This window comes from Molossus molossus, unplaced genomic scaffold (assembly GCF_014108415.1).
Source record: "Molossus molossus isolate mMolMol1 unplaced genomic scaffold, mMolMol1.p scaffold_m16_p_1, whole genome shotgun sequence".
Classification (NCBI taxonomy): Eukaryota; Metazoa; Chordata; class Mammalia; order Chiroptera; family Molossidae; genus Molossus; species Molossus molossus.
This window is the reverse complement of record NW_023425344.1, coordinates 172,367,111-172,388,426: the sequence shown is the minus strand read 5'-3', so window position 1 is coordinate 172,388,426 and position 21,316 is coordinate 172,367,111. Positions and strand designations below refer to the sequence as shown.

Sequence of the window (21,316 nt, the reverse complement as noted above, 5' to 3'; positions counted from 1 at the left end):
TCCTCATCTCCATTTGGAAAGTTTTTATCTCTTTTTCCTCCCACAGTTTTGAGGTTTTTTTCATTTACTTATTTAGTACCTTCACATCATAAATATTATTGAATTGTTCCCTGAAGTATGTCTCTTTTGGTTAGAGTCCTTACTTAGAATTTATATAACACATACCCAGAAAGTCTGTCGTTTTCCACTATTTATATCCCTTTCATCTTGTGATTTCTGTTCTGGATCACTTATTTCATTAAAAACCTTTCTTAAATATTCTCAAGGGGTTAAGTGGTAATACATGCTCTAAAATTGTTATATACTTGTAAGGTATTTCTCCCTTGTAGGGGGGATGGTATCTTCACTGGGAATAGGGATTTCAAATGATTTTTTCTCTTGGTAATCTGTGGATACTCTTCCACCGTCTCCTATTCTTCAGTGCTGTGGATCAGAATTCTGATGCCAGTCTGATACTTTATAGGTATGGATAAATTCTACCTGGAAGCCTCCAAGATGAACCCTTGAAGTTAAAAAATGTTACCAGGCTAACTCTGGGTGTATGTTTTCTATCACTGATCTTCCCTGAAACTTCATTCTGTGCAATGAGGTCTTTAACTCAGGAAATGTATTTACATTTGATTAACTATTGCTTCTCCTCCACTTGTTCCTTTTTCTTGAACTTACACTAGCCAAGTTAGGTGTCATGAATCTATCCTCCAAATCTCGTATCTTTTTTTTTTTTGTCAGTCTCTTTGTATTTTTGACTCTGTGATTTGATATTTCTTCCACCTGATATACCCGGCCAATACATGATCACACTCATTCATTCATTTCTTATTCAATAATTATGTACTGGGTGCTTCCTATGTGCAGACAGTGTTGCAGGCACTGGATGGTGACAACAGATCAACACTGTATATGAGAGAAAAAGTTCCTGCTCTGAGGGTACTTAATTTCCATGGAGATAGTAAAAAAAAAAAAAATTGTGTGCATGGACTGAGTCATGTGGTAATAAGTATTTAGCTGGGAAATCATATTTTTGCTCAATAAAGTATTTTTTTTATACTTGAACCTTCTCGAATGTTCCTATTATTTATTATTTTCATATTCAAGTTACTGTCCTTCTCCAGCATTTCTATTTAGCTTGTCTACCCCATTGTTTATTCTAAGTTATTTTTCTCCTTCTGGCTGCCTGGCTTCCCGGGATGGGTTGTTTTGTTACCTCACAGGGGCTTAGGTTTCACTATCGAAGGACCACAAGTGGCAGCAGTCTTGAGAGCAACAGAAAGGCCAGCAGTCTTCACCCCCGGAGGCGAGTAGGGCAGCAGGCAGGCTGCCAGCCCTGCGGAGACCCAGGAGGAAGCCTCCTGCTCTCAGGTCTCCTTACATCTCTGAGCCTCAGGGACAGGAAGACATGAGTCCTCATTCCCTCTCTTTCCCCACAGAAGTCCATAAATCTCTACCAAGCCAAGCTCTTTCTTACATCTGCCGTCCTTATCCTCGTCCCGGGGCTCTTGTCTAGCCCCAGGGAACAGGACCTAGGCCAGCTCTCCCTGACAGAGCTCCCACAGAGCTCAGCCTTCACTGCACCCAACTATTCACTGGATCAAGAGGTCATCTGGCTCAAAAGAGGCAGACAGAAGCTGGAATCAGGAACAGAGAAATAGTGAGGTTTCACCTTCCCAGAATCTTCTCTGAAAAGCCCTGTCTACAGACTAATCCTGAAAAGATTCAAATCTTGTCAAATAAGTCAATTTTTTTTATCCTCACCCGAGGACATTTTTTCCATTTTTTGTTCAGATAGAAGGGGAGGGAAAGAGAGGGAGAGAGAGAGAGAGAGAAACATCGACGTGAAAGGGACACATCAAGTGGCTGCCACCCGCACAACCAACCAGGGCCGGGGACAAACTGCAACCAAGGTACATGCCCTTAGCGGGAACATAACAACCTGGGTCTCTCTGGACCGCAGGCCGACGCTCTAACCGCTGAGCAAAACCAGCCAGGGTAAATAAGTCAAATTTTAAAAAGCCTATATGAGGAGCAAATATCTGTGGTTTATACCATTATCAATCACTGCCCTAAATATTAAGCTCTGAGAAATAATAAAGACCTTAATGTAAGTCAAATTTAAAGGATGTAGATAAATTTCTTTTGTACCATGGCAGGTTTGGCTCAATGGTTAGAATGTCAGGACCAGGGACAAACTGCAACCAAGGTATCTGCCCTTAGCGGGAACTGAACCCTGGTCTCTGTGGACCGCAGGCCGACGCTCTAATCGCTGAGCCTAACCGGCCAGAGCTCTTTTTTTTTATCCTCACCTGAGGACACTTTTTTTTTTTTTTTTTTTGCATTTATCTTCAGATAGAGCGGGAGGGAGAGAGGGGCGGAAGAGAGAGAGAAACATCAATGTGTGAGAGAGACACATTGACTGGCTGCCACCCACATACCCCAACCAGGGCCGGGGACAAACTGCAACCGAGGGCACATGCCCTTAGTGGAAACCGAACCCGGGTCTCTCTGGTCCGCGGGCCGATGCTTTAACCGCTGAGCCAAACTGGCCAGGGCTCTGTCTCCTCACCTCTTAAATGGTGATAAGTGGTTACCTGTCCTGGTTGTTGTGAGGATTAACTAAGGCAATGTTGGTAAAATGCCTGGCATATAGTAGTAGGTACACAATAATCATTACTATAATCTTGATGACATTTTTAGTAAAATTCTTTCGTCTTTCAACTTGGCAAAACTAAGAAAAGCTAGATTCTTTAAAGTTTACCAATTTATAATCAATTTTGTAATCTATGCCTTATGTCTAAATTCAGTCTAAAATTTGAAAACTTTTGCCCTGGCCAGTTTGGCTCAGCGGTTAGAGCGTCCGCCTGCGGTCCGGAGAGACCCGGGTTCGGTTCCCGCTAAGGGCATGTACCTCGGTTGCAGTTTGTCCCCGGCCCTGGTTGGTTGTGTGGGTGGCAGCCACTCGATGTGTCCCTATCACCAGCCACTCGATGTGTCCCTATCACGTCGATGTTTCCCTTTCTCTCTCTTCCTCTCTCTCCCTCCCACTCTGTCTGTACAAAAAATGGAAAAATATCCTCGGATGAGATAAAAAAATAAATAAATAAATAAATAAAAAGAAAGAAACAAAAAAAATAATAAAATAAAATAAAATAAAATTTGAAAACTTTTGAATATGTTATAATATGCTGAAATTACACTTAATATGTTTTTATAATCCTAAACGTTGTCTGGGGTATGGAGTAAGAAGTGTTAAGCAACATGCACGTTTTATATACATTTTGGAGAAATTTTATCTTTATAGAAAAAAATCAGTTACAATCTGGTATATCTCCTGTAGGGCAAAAGCAGCATATAGTACACCTTCTGTAGAACATAAGCTTTCATGAGTAACAAGCAGAACTAATGTTTAGTTAACAGCCTAGCATCTTGTGCGTTCTTAAACTCTATTTAACACAAAATCTAATACCATTTGGATTACTTGAGAGTTAACGTTTGGAGATGCTGTTCAATACCAATACAGGTTCCTTTTTTCCCATTACAGGTCTGTTTCTGAGAATTTCCTTAGAATCCTATTTCAAAGGAAGGGGAAATATTCCAGCCTGCTATCTGTATCAAGTGAAGGCAAGTCCAACAGTCAAAATCTGCCTAAATCATAGACGTTACAAGAAGATCTGAGAAGCAAGGGACATTTAGAACAATTATTTCACAGAAATACTTAAACTCAATAAATATTTAAATAAATGAATGAGTATAATATTTACACCTGATAAAATGTAATAAGCAGTAAAACTCTGTTGTTCCTATTTTAAAAACCACAGATTTGACAAGGCTCACATCAAAGTCCTGTGGCCCATGCACATTAAGATACTAAATCACTTTGTTACATTTAAAAAAAAATCCTTACCTGAGGACCTGTTTTTTATTAATTTTAGAGAGAGAGGAAGGGAGAGAGAAAAGTCGATGTAAGAAACATTGATTGGTTGCTTCCCATAAGCATCCCAACTGGAAATTGAACCTGAAACTTAGATATGTGCCCTGACTGGTAATTGAATCCGGAACCTCTTTGGTGTGAGACAATGCTCCAACCAACTAAGCCACCTGACCAGGCACTTTGTTACTCTTAAAAAGCTAGGACTTAGCATCATGGTGTGATGGGAATCACATAAAACTTAGAAGTTTGAGTGAAATAAGCCAGTCAGAGAAAGACAAGTACCATATGATTTCACTTATATGTGGAATCTAATGAACAAAATAAACTAACAAACAAAACAGAAACTGACTCATAGATACAGAGAACAGACTGACAGCTGTCAGAGAGGCAGGGAGTTGGGAGGCTGGGTGAAAAAGGTGAAGGTTAAGATTGAGGGGAAATAAAAAAAAAAAAGGAAAACCCTCATAGGCACAGACAACAGTATGGTGATCATCAGAGGGAAAAGTGGGTGGGGAGAGGTAGATACGAATATAGGGGGGTAAATGGTGATGGAAGGAGACTAGACTTGGGGTGGTGAATACACAATATACAAATGATGTACATATTATAGAATTGTACACCTGAAACCTATATAATTTTTTTTTATTTTTTTTATTTTTTTTATCCTCACCCGAGGATATTTTTCCATTTTTTGTACAGATAGAGTGGGAGGGAGAGAGAGGAAGAGAGAGAGAGGGAAACATCGACGTGAAGGGACACATCGAGTGGCTGCCACCCACACGACCAACCAGGGCCGGGGACAAACTGCAACCGAGTTACATGCCCTTAGCGGGAACCGAACCCGGGTCTCTCCGGACCGCAGGCCAACGCTCTAACCGCTGAGCCAAACCGGCCAGGGCGAAACCTATATAATTTTATTAACCAACGTCACCCAATAAATTAAATAAAAATTAAAAGAAAATGAAAAATTATAATGCATTATGACCAAGTAAGTTCAATTTTAGGGATATAAAAGTGGTTTGAGATCAGGTATTCTATTAATATAATTTAATGTTAATAGATTAAAGGAAGAAAACCATTTGAGAATATCAGTAGATGTTAAAGAGCTTTTGATTAAATTCAATACCCACTGCTATAAAAATTCCTAGTAGGTGCAACAGACGGAAACTTTGCTACTGAGACACACAGCAGACATGATACTTAGTGGTGTTTAAAAAACAAAACAAAAACAATTTAGAAATTTGAATGCTGGCTCTGTCACTACTCACCATGTAGCCTGAGACACATTACTGTCAATAGCCTAGGTTTACCTCTAAAAAGGCAGTAACACCTAGTATTCCCACAGAGTAGGGAGAGGATAAAGTGGATAACACTTCATTAAGTAGCCTCATCTCTTAGCTATCTTTACCACATGCCCAACTTAAACTTTGTTTTCCACATGTTCTACACCTTCCTTTCGTACCTTCTACGTAGCTCCTATTGCTGTAATCTCCTTCTCTAGACCTTCTTTCAGTAATCAGTTGTGTTCTATCCTCTGAGATACCTGTCCAGGGTCCTCTCCAAGCAATATCATTCTTGTCTTCATCATCTGTTATCCAAAGTGGTTTCTTTATGTTCTTCTTAAACCACTAACCACAATGTAGTAAGAGGCTGCTCTTCTTTTTGAGTAATGTCTCCCCCATGTGTTAAGTGCTTTATATCCATTTTTCCCATGTAATTCTTTTTTTATTTATTTATTTATTTATTTTTTTATCCTCACCCAAGGACATTTTTCCATTTTTTATTCAGATAGAGTGGGAGGGAGAGAGAGGAAAAGAGAGAAACATCGACGTGAAAGGGACACATCGAGTAGCTGCCACCCGCATGACCAACCAGGGCCGGGGACAAACTGCAACAGAGGTACATGCCCTTAGCGGGAACCGAACCCGGGTCTCTCTGAACCGCAGGTTGATGCTCTAACTGCTAAGCCAAACCGGCAGGGCTTCCCAAGTAATTCTTCACCACCTGTGAAGTAGGTCCTTTTATTCCCTTTGTTTTGTCAATGACTAAAGTAAGGCTTAGAGAAGTTAAATAACTTGCCCAAAGTCATTCACATAATAATACAAATCATCACTAATCCTAATTAGTAATAATTAGTAGGACTGGATTCAAAGCCAGATCCCTGGCTCTAAAGCCATTCTGCTGCCTTTGGTGCATGTTATACTTCCTATGCATTTGTAGCCTAAGGTAAAAAGTACAACACCTAGCATGATATTTGCACTAAAATATATGTTGGATGAGTTAAAAACGCAGAGAACAAATCTATTCACTAAATTGCCTATTGTGTCCAATTCACCTGGACCTGAAGATGCAAAGTCTCTACCCTCAAGGAGTCTATAGCCAGCCTATTGTGGGAGAGAGAAGAAAAAGGGTGATAACAGTGCTACTTCTGCAGACAAGTTGCTGAGAAAACACAGGATGGGGCACAGAAACTGGAATGGAAGGAAAACAAAGTCAAGAATGTTTGAGTTTCTGCCCTGGCCAGTTTGGTTCAGCGGTTAAGGCCTCGGCCTGAGGTCCAGAGGGACCCGGGTTCGGTTCCCGCAAAGGGCACATACTTTGGTTGCAGTTTGTCCCTGGCTCTGGTTGGGTCGTGTGGGTGGCAGCCACTGGATGTGTCCCTTTCATGTCGATGTTTCTCTCTCTCTCTCTTCCTCTCTCCTTCCCACTCTATCTGAACAACAACAACAAAAAATGGAAAAATGTCCTCAGGTGAGGATTAAAAAAAAAAAAAAAAAGAATGTTTGAGTTCCTGCTTTTCCCATCAAAACCAACGTTAAGCAGGGTTCTAACAGATTAGCACTCTAGCAACTAGCATGGCAGGTATTAACATATTTTTTTTATATAGGCCTGGCTGATGTGGCTTAGTGGTTGAGCGTCAACCCATGCACCAAGAGGCCACCGGTTCGACTCCCAGTCAGGGCACATGCCCAGGTTGTGGGCCTGATACCCAGGGGGGCGTATGCAGGAGGCGGCCAATCGATGTTCTTTCTCATTGATGTTTCTACCTCTCTCTGTCTTCCTTCCTGTCTCTTTCTCTCTAATATCAATAAAGAAAAAAATATATAATTAGTTTATATTTTATCTCAAATTACCTGTCTAGTTCAAATAAACTTCATCTTCTAAAAAGCATATTTTAGCCCTGGCCAGTTTGGCTCAGCGGTTAGAGCGTTGGCCTGCGGTCCTGAGAGACCCGGGTTCGGTTCCCGCTAAGGGCGCGTACCTTGGTTGCAGTTTGTCCCCGGCCCTGGTCGGTTGTGCGGGTGGCAGCCTCTCGATGTGTTCCTTTCACATCGATGTTTCTCTCTCTCTCTGTTCTTCTCTCTCCCTCCCACTCTACCTGAACAAAAAATGGAAAAATGTCCTCGGATGAGGATAAAAAAAATAAATAAATAAATAAATAAATAAAAAGCATATTTTAAAATTTATTTAAAGAATGCTCTGCTTTTTAAATATGTTTAATTTACATGGCACTACATGTGTTTCTTTTCTTTTTAACATTCTTTTTTCTTTATTGATTTTTGAGAGAGAGGAAGGGAGAGGGAGAGAGAGATAGAAACATCTATGGGAGAAGACAGCAAATGATCGCCTCCTGCATGTACCCCACTGGGGATCAGGCCCACAACCTGGGTATGTGCCCTGACCGGAAATTAAACCAGTGACCTCTTGGTACATGGGTTGACACTCAACAACTGAGCCACACTGGCCAGGCAGCAATACATATTTTTCTCTCCATATTTTTAATCATAGAAAGAAAAACATTCAATGAAAAAAAAAAAACACCACACAGCTGGTTATATAACTGGCTGGTATTAGAAGTGCTTGCGAAAAAACCACAATCAATTTAGGATATTTTAACTTAGAAAATAAGTTGCATTTCAAGCAACTACTCCCAAAACACCAACTATCCTCAAGAACATCCTACTCCTAAGTAAAAAACAACAAACTTTTAGGTTTTTACCATATACATTTCCCCATTCTTCCCCTCTGATTTAACCCTACAATAAAAACAAATACAATTTAGGTAATATATTCCCATCAGTTGTTCACTTACCAAACAATAGTTCATTCAAGTGGACACTTTCTGGGCTGTCATGGAAAATGCCAATAAAAAGCCTATTAAATTCAAGTTAGATTACATCTGTCACTTCTGCCTTGTCCAAAACAATTACTATGGAAGAAAATAAATTAAGCCTAGCAATATCACTCATTACAAAGTTGGCTGCTATAAAAAAATGTCACGGTTTTACTAGGTGACTGATAGATTAATTTATTTCAACACTGTTCTAACCTGAATACAGCAAACACTGTGGAATTGGTAAAGACAAAAATAACAAAATAGAGGTGGTGAAGAAAGGACATACAAAACAATGAGAAGTGAAATGAGGTACAGATTTCACTTGTTTGCATTTTGTGAAATGAATGAAGACAATAGCAAAGACAAAAGCATAAAAAGATTAAAATGTAAAGGCAGCAAACATAAGCAATTAAGAAAGCACAGCTTCAAATACACACAATTCTGAAAGAGAACCTAACTTCTTCTTTGCGCTAAACTTGTGGAAAATCAGGTTCAAGTTCAAAGTAGGTTAAACTTAACTTTCAACTTCTTATCTCACTGACTATATAGCACAGAGAAAATAAGCTGGCAGACAGAGTTTCCATAAAACTTTTTTTCTTATCTTCCCTAGTAAATTTTCTCACTAGAAGGAAAAAAATAAACAAAAGGAAATGTGTTTAATTTGTTTTTGATAGTTCTTATCTTTAGTTTAAGATACTTAAAAATTCACGAAGCCTTGATAAAACAGGAGAGTGTAAACAGCTCTTTACAGCAAGGAACTGGGATGTGTTGTTACCAGCTGTAGAGAAAAGTTAAAATCAAAAGGAATTTTGAGAGATTATTTATTCCCTTAGCCTTCGTTAATACACTAGGAAAGTTTGTGACAATTTATAAAATTTATAGACTTAAAAAATAGGGCTTCAAACCAGGACTATATTTAATACCATAATATTAACCAAGCTTTTAATTACATGTTTAAAAATTCAAAACCACAATTCCCCCAGGAAACGTAACTCTTACTATTAAAAGAAAATAACAGGAATAATCACATTCATCAAATTTATTAAACCCAATGCTATGCTAGTCACCATAATGATCTATTGTACTTTTGTTCTTTCATTAAAGAATTCTTAGGCCATTCACTATTAAGTTACTGTTTAACTGGTAAATTCAGGCAAAATACTAAATAACTTGAGAAGTCACAAGTGCAAAGTCCATTGTACAAAACTACTCAACCATGCTCCCTCTTTATGTACGTTTCCAGATATAATTTAAACTGTCTGAGCAAAAGGTGAATTCTAAATTCCGCACAAATTGACTTTACTGTGCCTTTCTTTTTGCTTGAAAACTCCTTTCATACATTGCCACCGGTTCAATTTCACCTGTGGGTAATGAACACAGAACTCATTGTGGGGGAAAACAAACCAGAATGTGAGAAAAGAGGCTATCAGATATACAAGGGAGCGAAACAGTTGATTGAAAAACACTTTAACCACAATACCTTTTCTCCATCTGTAGGAGGTATTTTGAATATTTGTTACCATTTCTTTCATGAAAAACCCTGTAGGTTCCGAAAGCTCCCAAGCTGAGTACTCACCTGGGTCCTCTGAATGCTGAATCCCGGCTTTTATCTCTGCTAAGCTGACCTCCCCCTCTTGGGAGACTGACGCTGCTGCCCCCTCCTCTGTGTCCTCCACCTTAGTCACGGTAAAGTGTGGCATTGTTATAGGAATCCTGTGCTTTTTCTGTATTTAAACTTCCTTCCAGTCTACTCTGCCCACCCTTTCCTCACTGTGTCCCTGGCCGACTGATCACTGCCTGAGGGAGACCGACGCTGGGAATCGGGAAGTACTTTCTGCTCACGTGATCAACAACCTTAGGGAGTGGAACACTGGAAGACACGCCTTCCCCAGCGTTTATCTTTCACTTGAAAGGATTAGCACGCCACCCTTTGCTTACGGTTATTGAGCTAAAGAATCCTAAGAACTGTTTGGCGGCTCTGCTTTCCGAGAGTTGCCAAAAGCTGGAGAGTGGGCAGAATTCATGAACTGCAGCCCACTGTGTGCTCACCCACTTCTGAAAGTGAAGAAAATCAATAGTTGTTAAAGACCTACTTGGTGCCCTTCATTGCTCTAGAAAGTTTTCATTATGATCTCATTTAATCATCAGGCCAAAGAACTTGCCCAGAGCCACAGAGCTTGTAAATGGTGAAGCTCAACTTAAAAACTTCTAATACCTTTGTTGGTAGGCAGCATTGAAGTTTCATGGGGGGGATAAGTCATGCTCACCTAAATTTTCATTGGTGAGTTACTCTACAGCACTGGCTTGTAATCTTGGCTGCACATGGGAATCACCTGGGAAGACTTTAAAACTACTGATGCCTGGGTCTCATACTAGGTATTCTGATTTAATTGCTCTGGAGTGGAGCCGGGGCGATAGACTTTTCATTTTTTTAAATATGTTTGTATTGATTTTTTAGTGAGAGAGGGAGGGAGAGAGAGATAGAAACACCAATGTGAGAGATACATCAATCAGCTGCCTCCTGCACACCCCCCTCCTGAGGATGGAGCCTGAAACCTGGGCATGTGCCCTGAATGGGCATCAAACCAGGACCTCTCAGTCCATGGGATGATGCTCAACCCACTGGGCCACACCGGCAGGGCTGGGCAATAGACTTTTAAAAAGCACTTTCCTCCCCATGATTCTAAGGTGCTGCCAAGGTTGAGAATTACTACTATATATGGGAAAGAGAAGTTTAACCTGTTGAGTCTTTGTAACTATATTTACCATTGAAAGAAACTAAGTCAGGTGTGGTGGTATAGTACCCGGGGTGATTTTTCCATACAACTCAGGTAGCTATTCTACTAATTTATTCAAAGGAACTTAAAACACTACCAAATTGTTAAAGATTTCAATATTATATTCTGGGTTCCAAATTCTTGAATACTTTAGTGCCATTGGATATTTCCAACAGGCTCTTGCCTTTCATTTTTACCCTATAAAGAGAGGAATTATGGCTGATCTTCTATAGTTAATGGATAGAAAAAATGACCTGTGTTTATGAACCTGTGTACAGCTTGTGCATATAAGCCTATGTACAAAAGGTTCCCCAAACTAAACAAGTAAGAAGTAACAAGTAACTTCCTGTTAATCTACAATAGGAGTAATTTATTTATCAACTTGATGTTCTGGTGCCATAGAGATCAGCAATTTTAAAAGAGTTCCCTGCTAGAGTGGACTATAGGTAAAAGTACAGGGGCATAGGAAACAGCCCAAGTGTCCATCAGTAGACGAATGGATAAAAAAGCTGTGGTACATATACACAATGGAGTACTATGCAGCGGTAAGAAAGAAAGATCTCTTATCCTTTGAGACGACATGGAGGGACCTGGAAAGTATTATCCTAAGTGAAAGAAGCCAAGCAGAAAAAGACAAATACCACATGATCTCACTTATATACGGAATATAATGAACATAACAGTCTGAGGAATACAGTAGACCCAGAAACATGGAAGTAGGGCACAGACTGACATCCCCCAGAAGAGGGGGTGGGGGGGGAAGAGATAAACCACAGAACTTATATGCATGTATGCATGACCAATGGACATGGACAACTAAGCCGGGGACGGAGCGGGGGTGGGTTGGGGAGGGGGGTGCCAATGGGGTAAAAAAGGTAAAATATCTGTAACAAAAAAATAAATAAAAAATTTATTAAAAAACAACAACAAAAAGTACAGGGGCAAAAAAAAATTGAAGGCAAAGTTAAAGTAGTACAGAAAAACTTGGGGGGAAAGTGGTAAAGCTGATGTATGTGAGTGCTGTGTATGAGGAGTGGTAAGAGAGTGAGATGCAATAAATAGCTATTCTAAGTACAATAAACTACCACAATGAGGTATCACTATACATCCACCACCACAATAGCTAAAATTGATAAAACCGACAACACCAAATTTGGTGAGAATGTGGAACAAAAGGAATTTTCAGCCCTGGCCGGTTGCTCAGTGGTTAGAGCGTCGGCCTGCGGTCCAGAGAGACCTGGGTTCGGTTCCCGCTAAGGGCACGTACCTCGGTTGCAGTTTGTCCCCGGCCCTGGTTGGGTTGTGAGGGTGGCAACCACTCAATGTGTCCCTTTCACGTCGATGTTTTTCTCTCTGTCTTCCTCTCTCTTCCTCCCACTCTATCTGAACTAAAAAGGAAAAAGTGTCCTCGGGTGAGGAGAAAAAGAAAAAAAAGGAATTTTCATACACTGTTACATACCGTGTAAACTGGTTCACCCAGTTTGGATCTGGTACTTTCCCCTATCACCCATCAACTGCACTCCTAAGTATTCATCCTCAAAATGAAAACATATTTCCACAAAAGGATTTGTATAAGAATGTCCATAGCAGTTTATTACTAACAGCCAAACACTGTAAATAACCCAGATGTACACCCACAGGAGAATAAACTATGATATAATCATACAAAGAATTACCATTCAGCTTAAAAAAGGAATGAATCAATGATACATGCAACAATATGGATGAAACTCAAAAACACTATGCTATGTGAAAGAAGCTTTATACAAAAGAGTACACAATATTAGAGTCCACTGACATAAAGCTTTAGAAGAGGTAAAACTAAACTGTGATACAAAAAAACCAGGATAGTGGTTGCCTTTGGGGAGATGATGGTGATTAACTGGGATGGGGCATGAGAGAACGTCCTGAGTGCTGGTAATATTCTATATCTTGATAGAGTTTAGAGTTCTACAGGTGTATGAATTTGTAAAAAATCAGCCAATGTTCATTTAAAATGTGTGTATTTCATTGTATAAAAAGTTTACTTTTAGTCTGGCTGGTGTGGCTCAGTGGTTGAGCGTCGAACCATGCACCAAGAGGTTGCCCTGACCAGGTTGTGGGCCAAATCTCCAGTGGGGGGCATGCGGGAGGCGGCCAATCGATGTTCTCTCCCACTGATGTTTCTATCTCTCTCCCTCTCCCTTCCTCTCTGTCTAAAATCAATAAAGAAAAAAAAGTTTACATTAAAAGAAAAAAACCCTGCAAATACTGAATTCTAATTAATAATGTGAATTTTGAAGTATAATGAGAAGTTAACTGATGCCTGTAATTTCTCTCCAATTACACAAAGAGGATGGATATATATGTTATAGGACAAGTATAACAAAATGCTAATGACAGATGCTGGGTGGTGGGTTTATGGGTATTAACCATAAAAGTCATTACATTTTCTGTTTGAAAGCTGTCATAATAAAATGTTGAGAAAGATACAATGAACTGACACCATTATGAAAATGAATAGGTAAGTCACAGACTGGGAGAAAATATACAAAAGACTTGTATCCAGAACATACAGAAATGCCTTACAACTCAATAATAAAAAGACAATTCAACACAAAACAGGCAAAGGATTTAACCAGACAATTCACAAATTTAGTTACATAAATGGTAAATAAACACTTGAAAAAGTGCCCAACATTACTGCCCATTAGGGAAATGCACATTAAAATCACAATTAAAACTGCTGGCAAGGATGTAGAGCAAATGTTAGTGGCGATGTAAAATGTTACCACTTTGGAAAAAGGTCTGGCAGTTTTTAATAAATGTAAACAAACATTTACCCTATGACCCAGCAATTTCTCTTCTAGGCATTCACCCAGGATAAATAAAAGCATACGTTCATTAAAAAAATATCTGAACAAGTATGTTTATAGCAGCTTTATTCATAATAGCCCAATAGGAAACAGCCCAGGTATCTGTCAACAGGATAAAGAAACTAGTATATTCATACAATAGACAATAAACAACTCAATAGTAAACAGAAATGAACTACTGACAACATTCAACAACATGGGTGAATCTCAAAACATTACGCATTATAAATTATACATTACACATTAATTATATACAAACTGAATGAAGTGTTTAGGGGTGAAGCACACTGATGTCTGCAACTTTCTTTGAAATGTTTCAAAACTAGATGAGTCAATGGAAGGGATAGATATGTGATAAAACAAAGGTAGCAAAATGTTAATTGTAACATCTGGAGGACAAGAATATGGTGTTCGCCATACAATTCTTTCAATTTTTTTTGTATGTTTGAAAATTTTCATAATAAAATGTTGGAAAATAATACAATGAACTGAAATCTAAAGATCTTAGGATCTAAGTATAAAAGCACATCACTTCAGTTTCACATAAAATTTAGGCAGTTGCATAAATGCTTTTCCAGTACTTTGATTTTAGGGTATTGAATGTTGTTTGAAATTAGAGAGTCATCTAACAGTTTTGAAATGTTTACATTTTTAAAAAAATCGATGGTATTTTTAAGTAGTAAGATATAAGCCAGTCTAGGGTAAAAGGGTTTTTATAATAGCATTACTCTATTATACATTAGGCCAAATATTATACACATACTTATTTTACAATTACTTTCAGTAAAACACTTTTTGTGATAATGTCTGCTTTTTTTTTTTTTAAAGCCCATTCTTTAGCAGAATAGGTCTACTTTAAGTAATATTTTCAAAGTACAATTTACTATGCTACACTACCCAATTACTTATTTTTTAAAATGTTTTTATTGATTATTTTAGAAAGAAAGGGAAAGAGAGATAGAAACATCGATGTGAAAGAGAAAGAGCTATCACAGCTGCTTCCTGCACGCCCCCTACTGGGTTTGAACCCAAAACCTGGGCATGCGCCCTGATTAGGAATTGAACCAGGACCTCTCAGTCCATGGGAAAATGCACAAGCCACTGAGCCATGCCAGCTGGGCCAATTACTTATTTTTAATCACAGCTAACAACTCATGATAACCAGTGTTTTGTTTCATTCAACCCATCTATTAAATAAACAAAGAGAAGTTAGATGTAGTGAAAAGATTGAAACAATTAAGGAAAGTCAATGGAAAATTATGTTCAACCTAAGGATTCTCTATCGGATTATAATAAATTGTTATACTATATTATGAAAAATCAATCAATTTTAGAGCAAATCATGTATTTCCTATGAGAACTGTATTGTACAAAAGCTACACAAATAATCTAGAATCACACAATCTCATTGCTGAAATGATTCTTAGAATCTAGTAATGCATGCTAAAAATGGATCTGTGATATACAAAAACTATAGTAAGTGAGCAATAAGCAAAATCCTTGAAATCAAAAAGCCACATACATTTTGAATACATGAATCTTACCAAACGTCATCCTGTTAATTCTTGATAGCATCTTGTAGATATGATGCTAAGAATGTAGTAACATATTCAGTAACATTCTTTTTAAAATAAAAAATGCAATTAAAGCTTGATCAAAGGTATCAGCCTGCTACTAAAAAGCTGGAAATATGTAAAATAGAACAGACTACATTTAATGAGCACACACAATGTAGACTTAATTCATCTTATCTGTCTACACCTTTTCACAGAATTCTATCTTTCACACACATCATAAGACAAAGTTTTATGCAAGTACCTTAAGTGTGCATGTGTGTGAGCATGCACACACACACACACGCACTAGTTCAGTGATAGTGCTGAGCAAAGAACAATGGATTTGATTTAGAAACAGATCCAAATCTTATGAACCTCTCCTAAGCTCCTGAAGTTTGAAGACACCATACAGAGAGCTTTATCCATTATTGACACCTAGCCACACTTGACCTTTAAAATGGTAACCAGTTAATATTAATAGTTTTGTGCTTACAGAATTTAGTTTATTAGAAATGGTGTTTTTTTTAAAATAAGAAATAGTAAAGAAAGTGAAATATACTTCCAAGCAGTTGCTTCTGATGTTATTATTTCAAAATATTTAGGGCAGGCTGTTGTGGCTCAGTGGATTGGGCATCGTCCTGTGGACTGAGAGATCCTGGTTTGATTCCTGGTCAGGGCACATGCCCAGGTTGCGGGCTCAATCACCAATACAGGGCATGCAGGAGGCAGCCAATCAATGTTTCTCTCCCTTTCCCTTCCTCTCTAAAAGATCAATAAAAATATATTTAACACAACAACATTATTTTCTGGTGGATTCATAATATTGTAGAGAAGAAAGACAAAGAATTCTCCAATTCAAACATCAGGAAAATCTCATGCTTTACTGAGGCTGAAGAAATCATGCATTTACTCAATATATATTTGAGTGTCCACTATGTACCAGCAAATAGGAATGCAAAGGAGAACAAGACATTGTTTCTACCCTCAAGGAACTCACAGTCTTGTTATCCAATTAAACATATAAAAGGCAATATAAAACCAGGACTATAAATACATTACGGTATAAGCACAGAAAGAACCTTGAGAGCACCACACACTATCATCACCTTACCCAGTTACTTCTTCGGGGACCTAAAGTTTCACTAGAGAAAAGAATATAGTAGGATAGCTGATGGACAGCTACTTTAATTTGATAGCTAAGTCAGTCATTTTGGCTGCTGACCCAAATAGACATTATCAAAAGTGTCTAAATACTCAGAATGTCATTACAGTCCAGGTATGATGGAACCTAAGAATCACCAACCACGGAGGTAGCACTGGCAGTTATTTCATTTCTTATGTGTGGCATTTCATTATTTTATTATGAAATACTTGTTAGATGGACTTCTAGTCAACACTATAAACAGTATACAGAAAATAAAACTGATATTAAACAATATATTGTCAAAACTTAGGACATATTTCTAAAAAAGGAAAAGGAAAACATAAATCAGAATAAAATGTCCAGGTTAATTTTCACCTCATAGAAAAAAAATATATTTATAAATTATTACTTCCTCCCTCCCCTGCAACAAAACTCCATTTTAAAATAGATCTACTGAGACTTGGTTCAAAATACAAATATTCATTAACTTTAGGACAGATGGACTAATGTAACTAACTAAATCAATAACTGTTCAGGTAATTCAGTACTACTACACTGCCCAAGCTATTTGCACATTATTTGTGTTAAAAAACAGTAAAATACACTTGTTTGGACAGATTTTCTTTTAGAAACACAGAACCTTAAGTTATTTGGGAAACATGTCATTGTAGTAACTGCTCCTCCACTATTTCCTTTAATGTCCCCAGTGCCAGACAAAATAATTGCAAAAATGTAACCAGAACAGCCCTGGCCAGTTGGGCTCAGAAGTTAGAGCATCAGCCCTCACACTGAAGGGGCTTGGGTTCAATTCTAGTCAAGGGCATGTACCTGCGTTGTAGGTTCAATCCCTGGCCCTGGGTTGGGGTTGTGTGGGAGGCAACCAATTGCTGTCTCTCTCTCACATAGATGTCTCTCTGTCTCTCCCTCCCACCACTCTCTCCAAAAAAATAAAATAAAATCCTCAGGTGAGGATTAGCAACAACAAAAATGTTCATAGAACAAAAAAACTGCATTTCTTTTATGCTTCCTCTACTGTACTATACAACTGAGGCTTAATAAATGTTTCAACAGAGCCAACCACTGTTAATATAGCAGAGAAAGTGTAATGACAAGAACAATGGTATTGGAATCACACACATCTGGGTTCAAATCACTATTCTTCAGTTTTTCAATGTATTACTTATATGACCTTGAGCAGTTTACTTCACAATATCAGCTTCAGTTTTCTCCTGGATAAGAAATCCCATCTTAGCTCAGAAGAAAGTGACTTTTTTTTAAATAAAAAAATATCAAAACTGATGATTTTTCAGGAAAGGAAAGAATTAACTTCATCTGATAGTAAAGAATGCTTTCTATTTCCAATTAATTATTAAAATCTTATTTGGAAATAACATACTGCTGAACTAGAAAATATAAATCAACAAAACATTTTTTACATGCATTTTAGGATATAAATTAACTAGCTGTGAAAATAGGTACTATTTCTAGGTATTTTAAAAAAGAGCTAGATGCTAATACTCTCAAAATAGAATAAAGATGAATTTCAATTGGATTCAATTTCTCATAGATCCTCAAGTTGAAAATGTACAAGGGTATAAAAGAATTTTTAACTAGCGTTGTTTTATTTTTTTAAACTAGCAATATGAAAAATGAATAGCCTTACTCCAAAGTAAAAGCAGATTCAGCTGGGAAAATGAAGGAAATTCAGGTGCCACTTTGCTGAAAATTAAAGCTATCCACCAAATAGTTGTAACAATAAACAGATGAATGCTATCAAGTGAGTATCTTGCACAAATTCTCAAGGCCATTAAAAATGTAGTAAAGCTTAGCAATGCAGTAATAAAAATGCAAAGCAGAAGTTGCCACTGATTAATTTAGCAAGGAAACTGAGACTGAAACCCAGCTTTGAGCTAAAATAACAGGAAATTAAAAAAAAAAAAAAACCCCACCAAAGTTAGGATTAAGACCTAAACATACCTGTCATTTCCTTATAACTTAATACAGCTTTTGTTTTCAATTTCTGTGTTTTTCAACTACAAAAACTTAATTTTAGAAGAAAAAAAAAGCTTTGGCCCTTACATTGTTTCGGTTAAGACCGCCAAATTTTGCAAAGCTTCTTAGATCAATTTACATACAACATTGACTTGATTCTGAAATTTTGTTAACTCTAAATTCCACCAATGAACGGTGACTTAAAATTCTTCAAAAGTAAAACTTATCTGAATATCTGGTTATATTTCAGATTAATCAAATACTGAACTTCTGCAGTTAAAGCAAGATGCTGTGTGTGTTGTATGTTCTGAAGTTCTGTGCTCATATCTTCATATTTAATTGCTGGTACTCTCTACAAAATACAACAGAGCACTAATCCCAGGTTTTTTGTTGTTGTTGTTACAGATGTTTCTCCTTTTTTACCCCATTGGCGCCCCCCCCACCCCGCCCCGTCCCCGGCTTTGTTGTCCATGTCCACTGGTTATGCATACATGCATATAAGTTCTGTGGTTTATCTCTTCCCATCCTCCCTGTCCCAGGGTTTTAACGGGAATATCTTCTTTTCCCATTTACTTATAATACTTCATTAAAATATTACATTTGTTTTACACATTCACAAAATAAAATGATTTCATAATTCCTACATACAGCTCTCCAAACTTTCATACCTACTGTTAAGAAATACATCACTAAGAATTTAAATCACATACAATTTGCATTATTCTGAGTCAACAAGCCCACCAAGTGCACCTGTGCAGACTGTGTCAGGCTAGGGGACTGCAGGCTGAGGGCTGAAATCCTGTTCGCCCTTCTCTAGTGAAGCCTGGAAGGGGTGCCTTTTTAATTTTTGTTTTTCTTTATTGATGTTTTAGAGAGAGAGGAAGGGAGAGGGAGAGACAGAAACATCGATGAGAGAGAACATGGATTGGAGCCTCATGCATGCCCCCCACTGGGGATTAGGCCCACAATCTGGGCATGTGCCCTGACCTGGAATCCAACTGGTGATCTCTTGGTACATGGGTCGACGCTCACCCACTGAGCCACATTGGCCGGGCACAGGGGTACCTTTTTAGAATGTGCACAAAGGGCCCTGGCTGGTTTGGCTCAGCGGTTAGAGCGTCGGCCTGCGGTACAGAGAGACCCGGGTTCGGTTCCCACTAAGGGCACGTACCTCGGTTGCAGTTTGTCCCCGGCCCTGGTTGGTCGTGCGGGTGGCAACCACTCGATGTGTCCCTTCACATCGATGTTTCTCTCTCTCTCTCTTCCTCTCTCTCCCTCCCGCTCTGTCTGAACAAAAAATGCAAAAATGTCCTTGGGTGAAGATTAAAAAAAAAAAAAGAATGTGCACAAAGGTCTTTCTAGTCCACAAGTGTTTATTAGGCAGAGGGGAAAGAAACAGAGTCCACTATCCAAAAGTTTACAGCATAATATCCTCAAAGGGCATTACAAATTGCCTTAAAAGTCAGCATTAGAAACATTCCTCTTTTTCTAACAGCCTAAAAATGGGAAAGCATGACTTTTATAAGGTCCCCAAGTCCCCAAGAGTGTCTTCTTCCTTCTTTTCTATTCCAGTACAGGTAATATCAAAGCAAAGCTTACGGGAATCTGGAATTTAAGAAACATGCCACTGAGAGGAAAAGAATGAAGCCCTTGGTGGGAAGAATTAGTGAGGACACAGAAGGGGCCACTAAAGAGAAAAGACAGGAAGTTGAAGCAATCACTTTATCAATCCGATATTTAATCAAATTATCTAGAGCATTCTATGACAGACTTCGATAAAATCATCTTAATTGCAGTTCAACCTTGTGAAAGTTTTTATTATATTTTCAAATATAAATAAAAGCAAAGAGAACAGTAAATGCATCCTCATGTACCTTTGACTCCAACAAATTATAAACATTTGTCAATCTTGTTTTCTCTATGTCTCCTCAACTTTTGGGAGGGAAGGTGAGTACATTTTATTTCATGTACTAGTGTAAATAGTTCAATACGAAACTCCACAGATAAGGGCTTTACATTACCACAAGGTCATAAATTTACATAAGAAAATTCACAATAATTCCTTAATGTCATTTCATACCAAGTACATGGTCACAGTGCCCTGATTATCTCAAAGTGTCTTTTTATAGTTGTTTTGTTCACATGAGGATCCAAAGTTCGCACATTGCATTTGGCTGATACATGTTTTATCTGTAACAACTTTCCCTCCCTTGCCATAACTCTTCCTCCACTCCACATGACTTTTATTTGCTGAAGGATCTAGTTATTCAGTAAAATTCCCCATATTCTGAATATGGCTGATTGCTTCTTATGGTACAAAATAGCATATTATAAAGTTTAATCATTGGCTCTGGAATATGGAGAAGAGGGGAAAACAGCTGTGGTTTATAAACCACAAATATTTCAGATAATTGATACTGAAAACCCCCTTTAAAAAAAATCTATCAGCCCTGGCCGGTTTGGCTCAGCGGTTAGAGCGTCGGCCTGCGGTCCTGAGAGACCCGGGTTCGGTTCCCACTAAGGGCATGTACCTTGGTTGCAGTTTGTCCCCGGCCCTGGTGGGTCGGGCGGGTGGCAGCCACTCGATGTGTTCCTTTCACGTCGATGTTTCTCTCTCTCTCTCTCTCTCTGTTCCTCTCTCTCCCTCCCACTCTATCTGAACAAAAAATGGAAAAATGTCCTCAGGTGAGGATGATAAAAAAAAAAAAAAAAAAAAAAATCTATCAGAGGATGCCATCAGGTGAGCTAGGAAGGTACCAAATCCAAGTATTTTTATAAAGCTACCCATCTTACTACTTTATACAATGTTCTGGCTCACTATTAGAGTGCCAAAGTAAAATGGAGAGTATTCAATAACCATATAATATTAAAAGTATATTTAAAAGAAGAATAATGATCACCTGCAAGTGGCAATACAATGTAATTCACTTATTTTAGTTTGGGGCAAAAA

General features: G+C 38.3%; 1 protein-coding gene across 6 annotated transcripts in view; it reads right to left on the bottom strand.

The window, feature by feature from the left end:
* The window catches only part of SLC12A6 (solute carrier family 12 member 6), a 102,777-nt gene that overhangs the window by 73,942 nt on the left and 7,519 nt on the right, over positions 1-21,316 (bottom strand). For 2 of the 6 annotated variants that reach the window (XM_036270177.1, XM_036270194.1), the window contains exons 2-3: positions 9,619-9,718; positions 8,019-8,053 (exon numbers count right to left, since the gene is read on the bottom strand). The exons of 2 other annotated variants lie outside the window; for them this stretch is intronic. In XM_036270177.1, the coding sequence (XP_036126070.1) occupies positions 8,019-8,053; positions 9,619-9,718 (135 nt within the window). Of the gene's footprint in view, positions 1-8,018; positions 8,054-9,618; positions 9,758-21,316 lie in introns of those variants that run through there. 2 more of the 6 variants (XM_036270188.1, XM_036270185.1) reach the window with 2 other exon arrangements.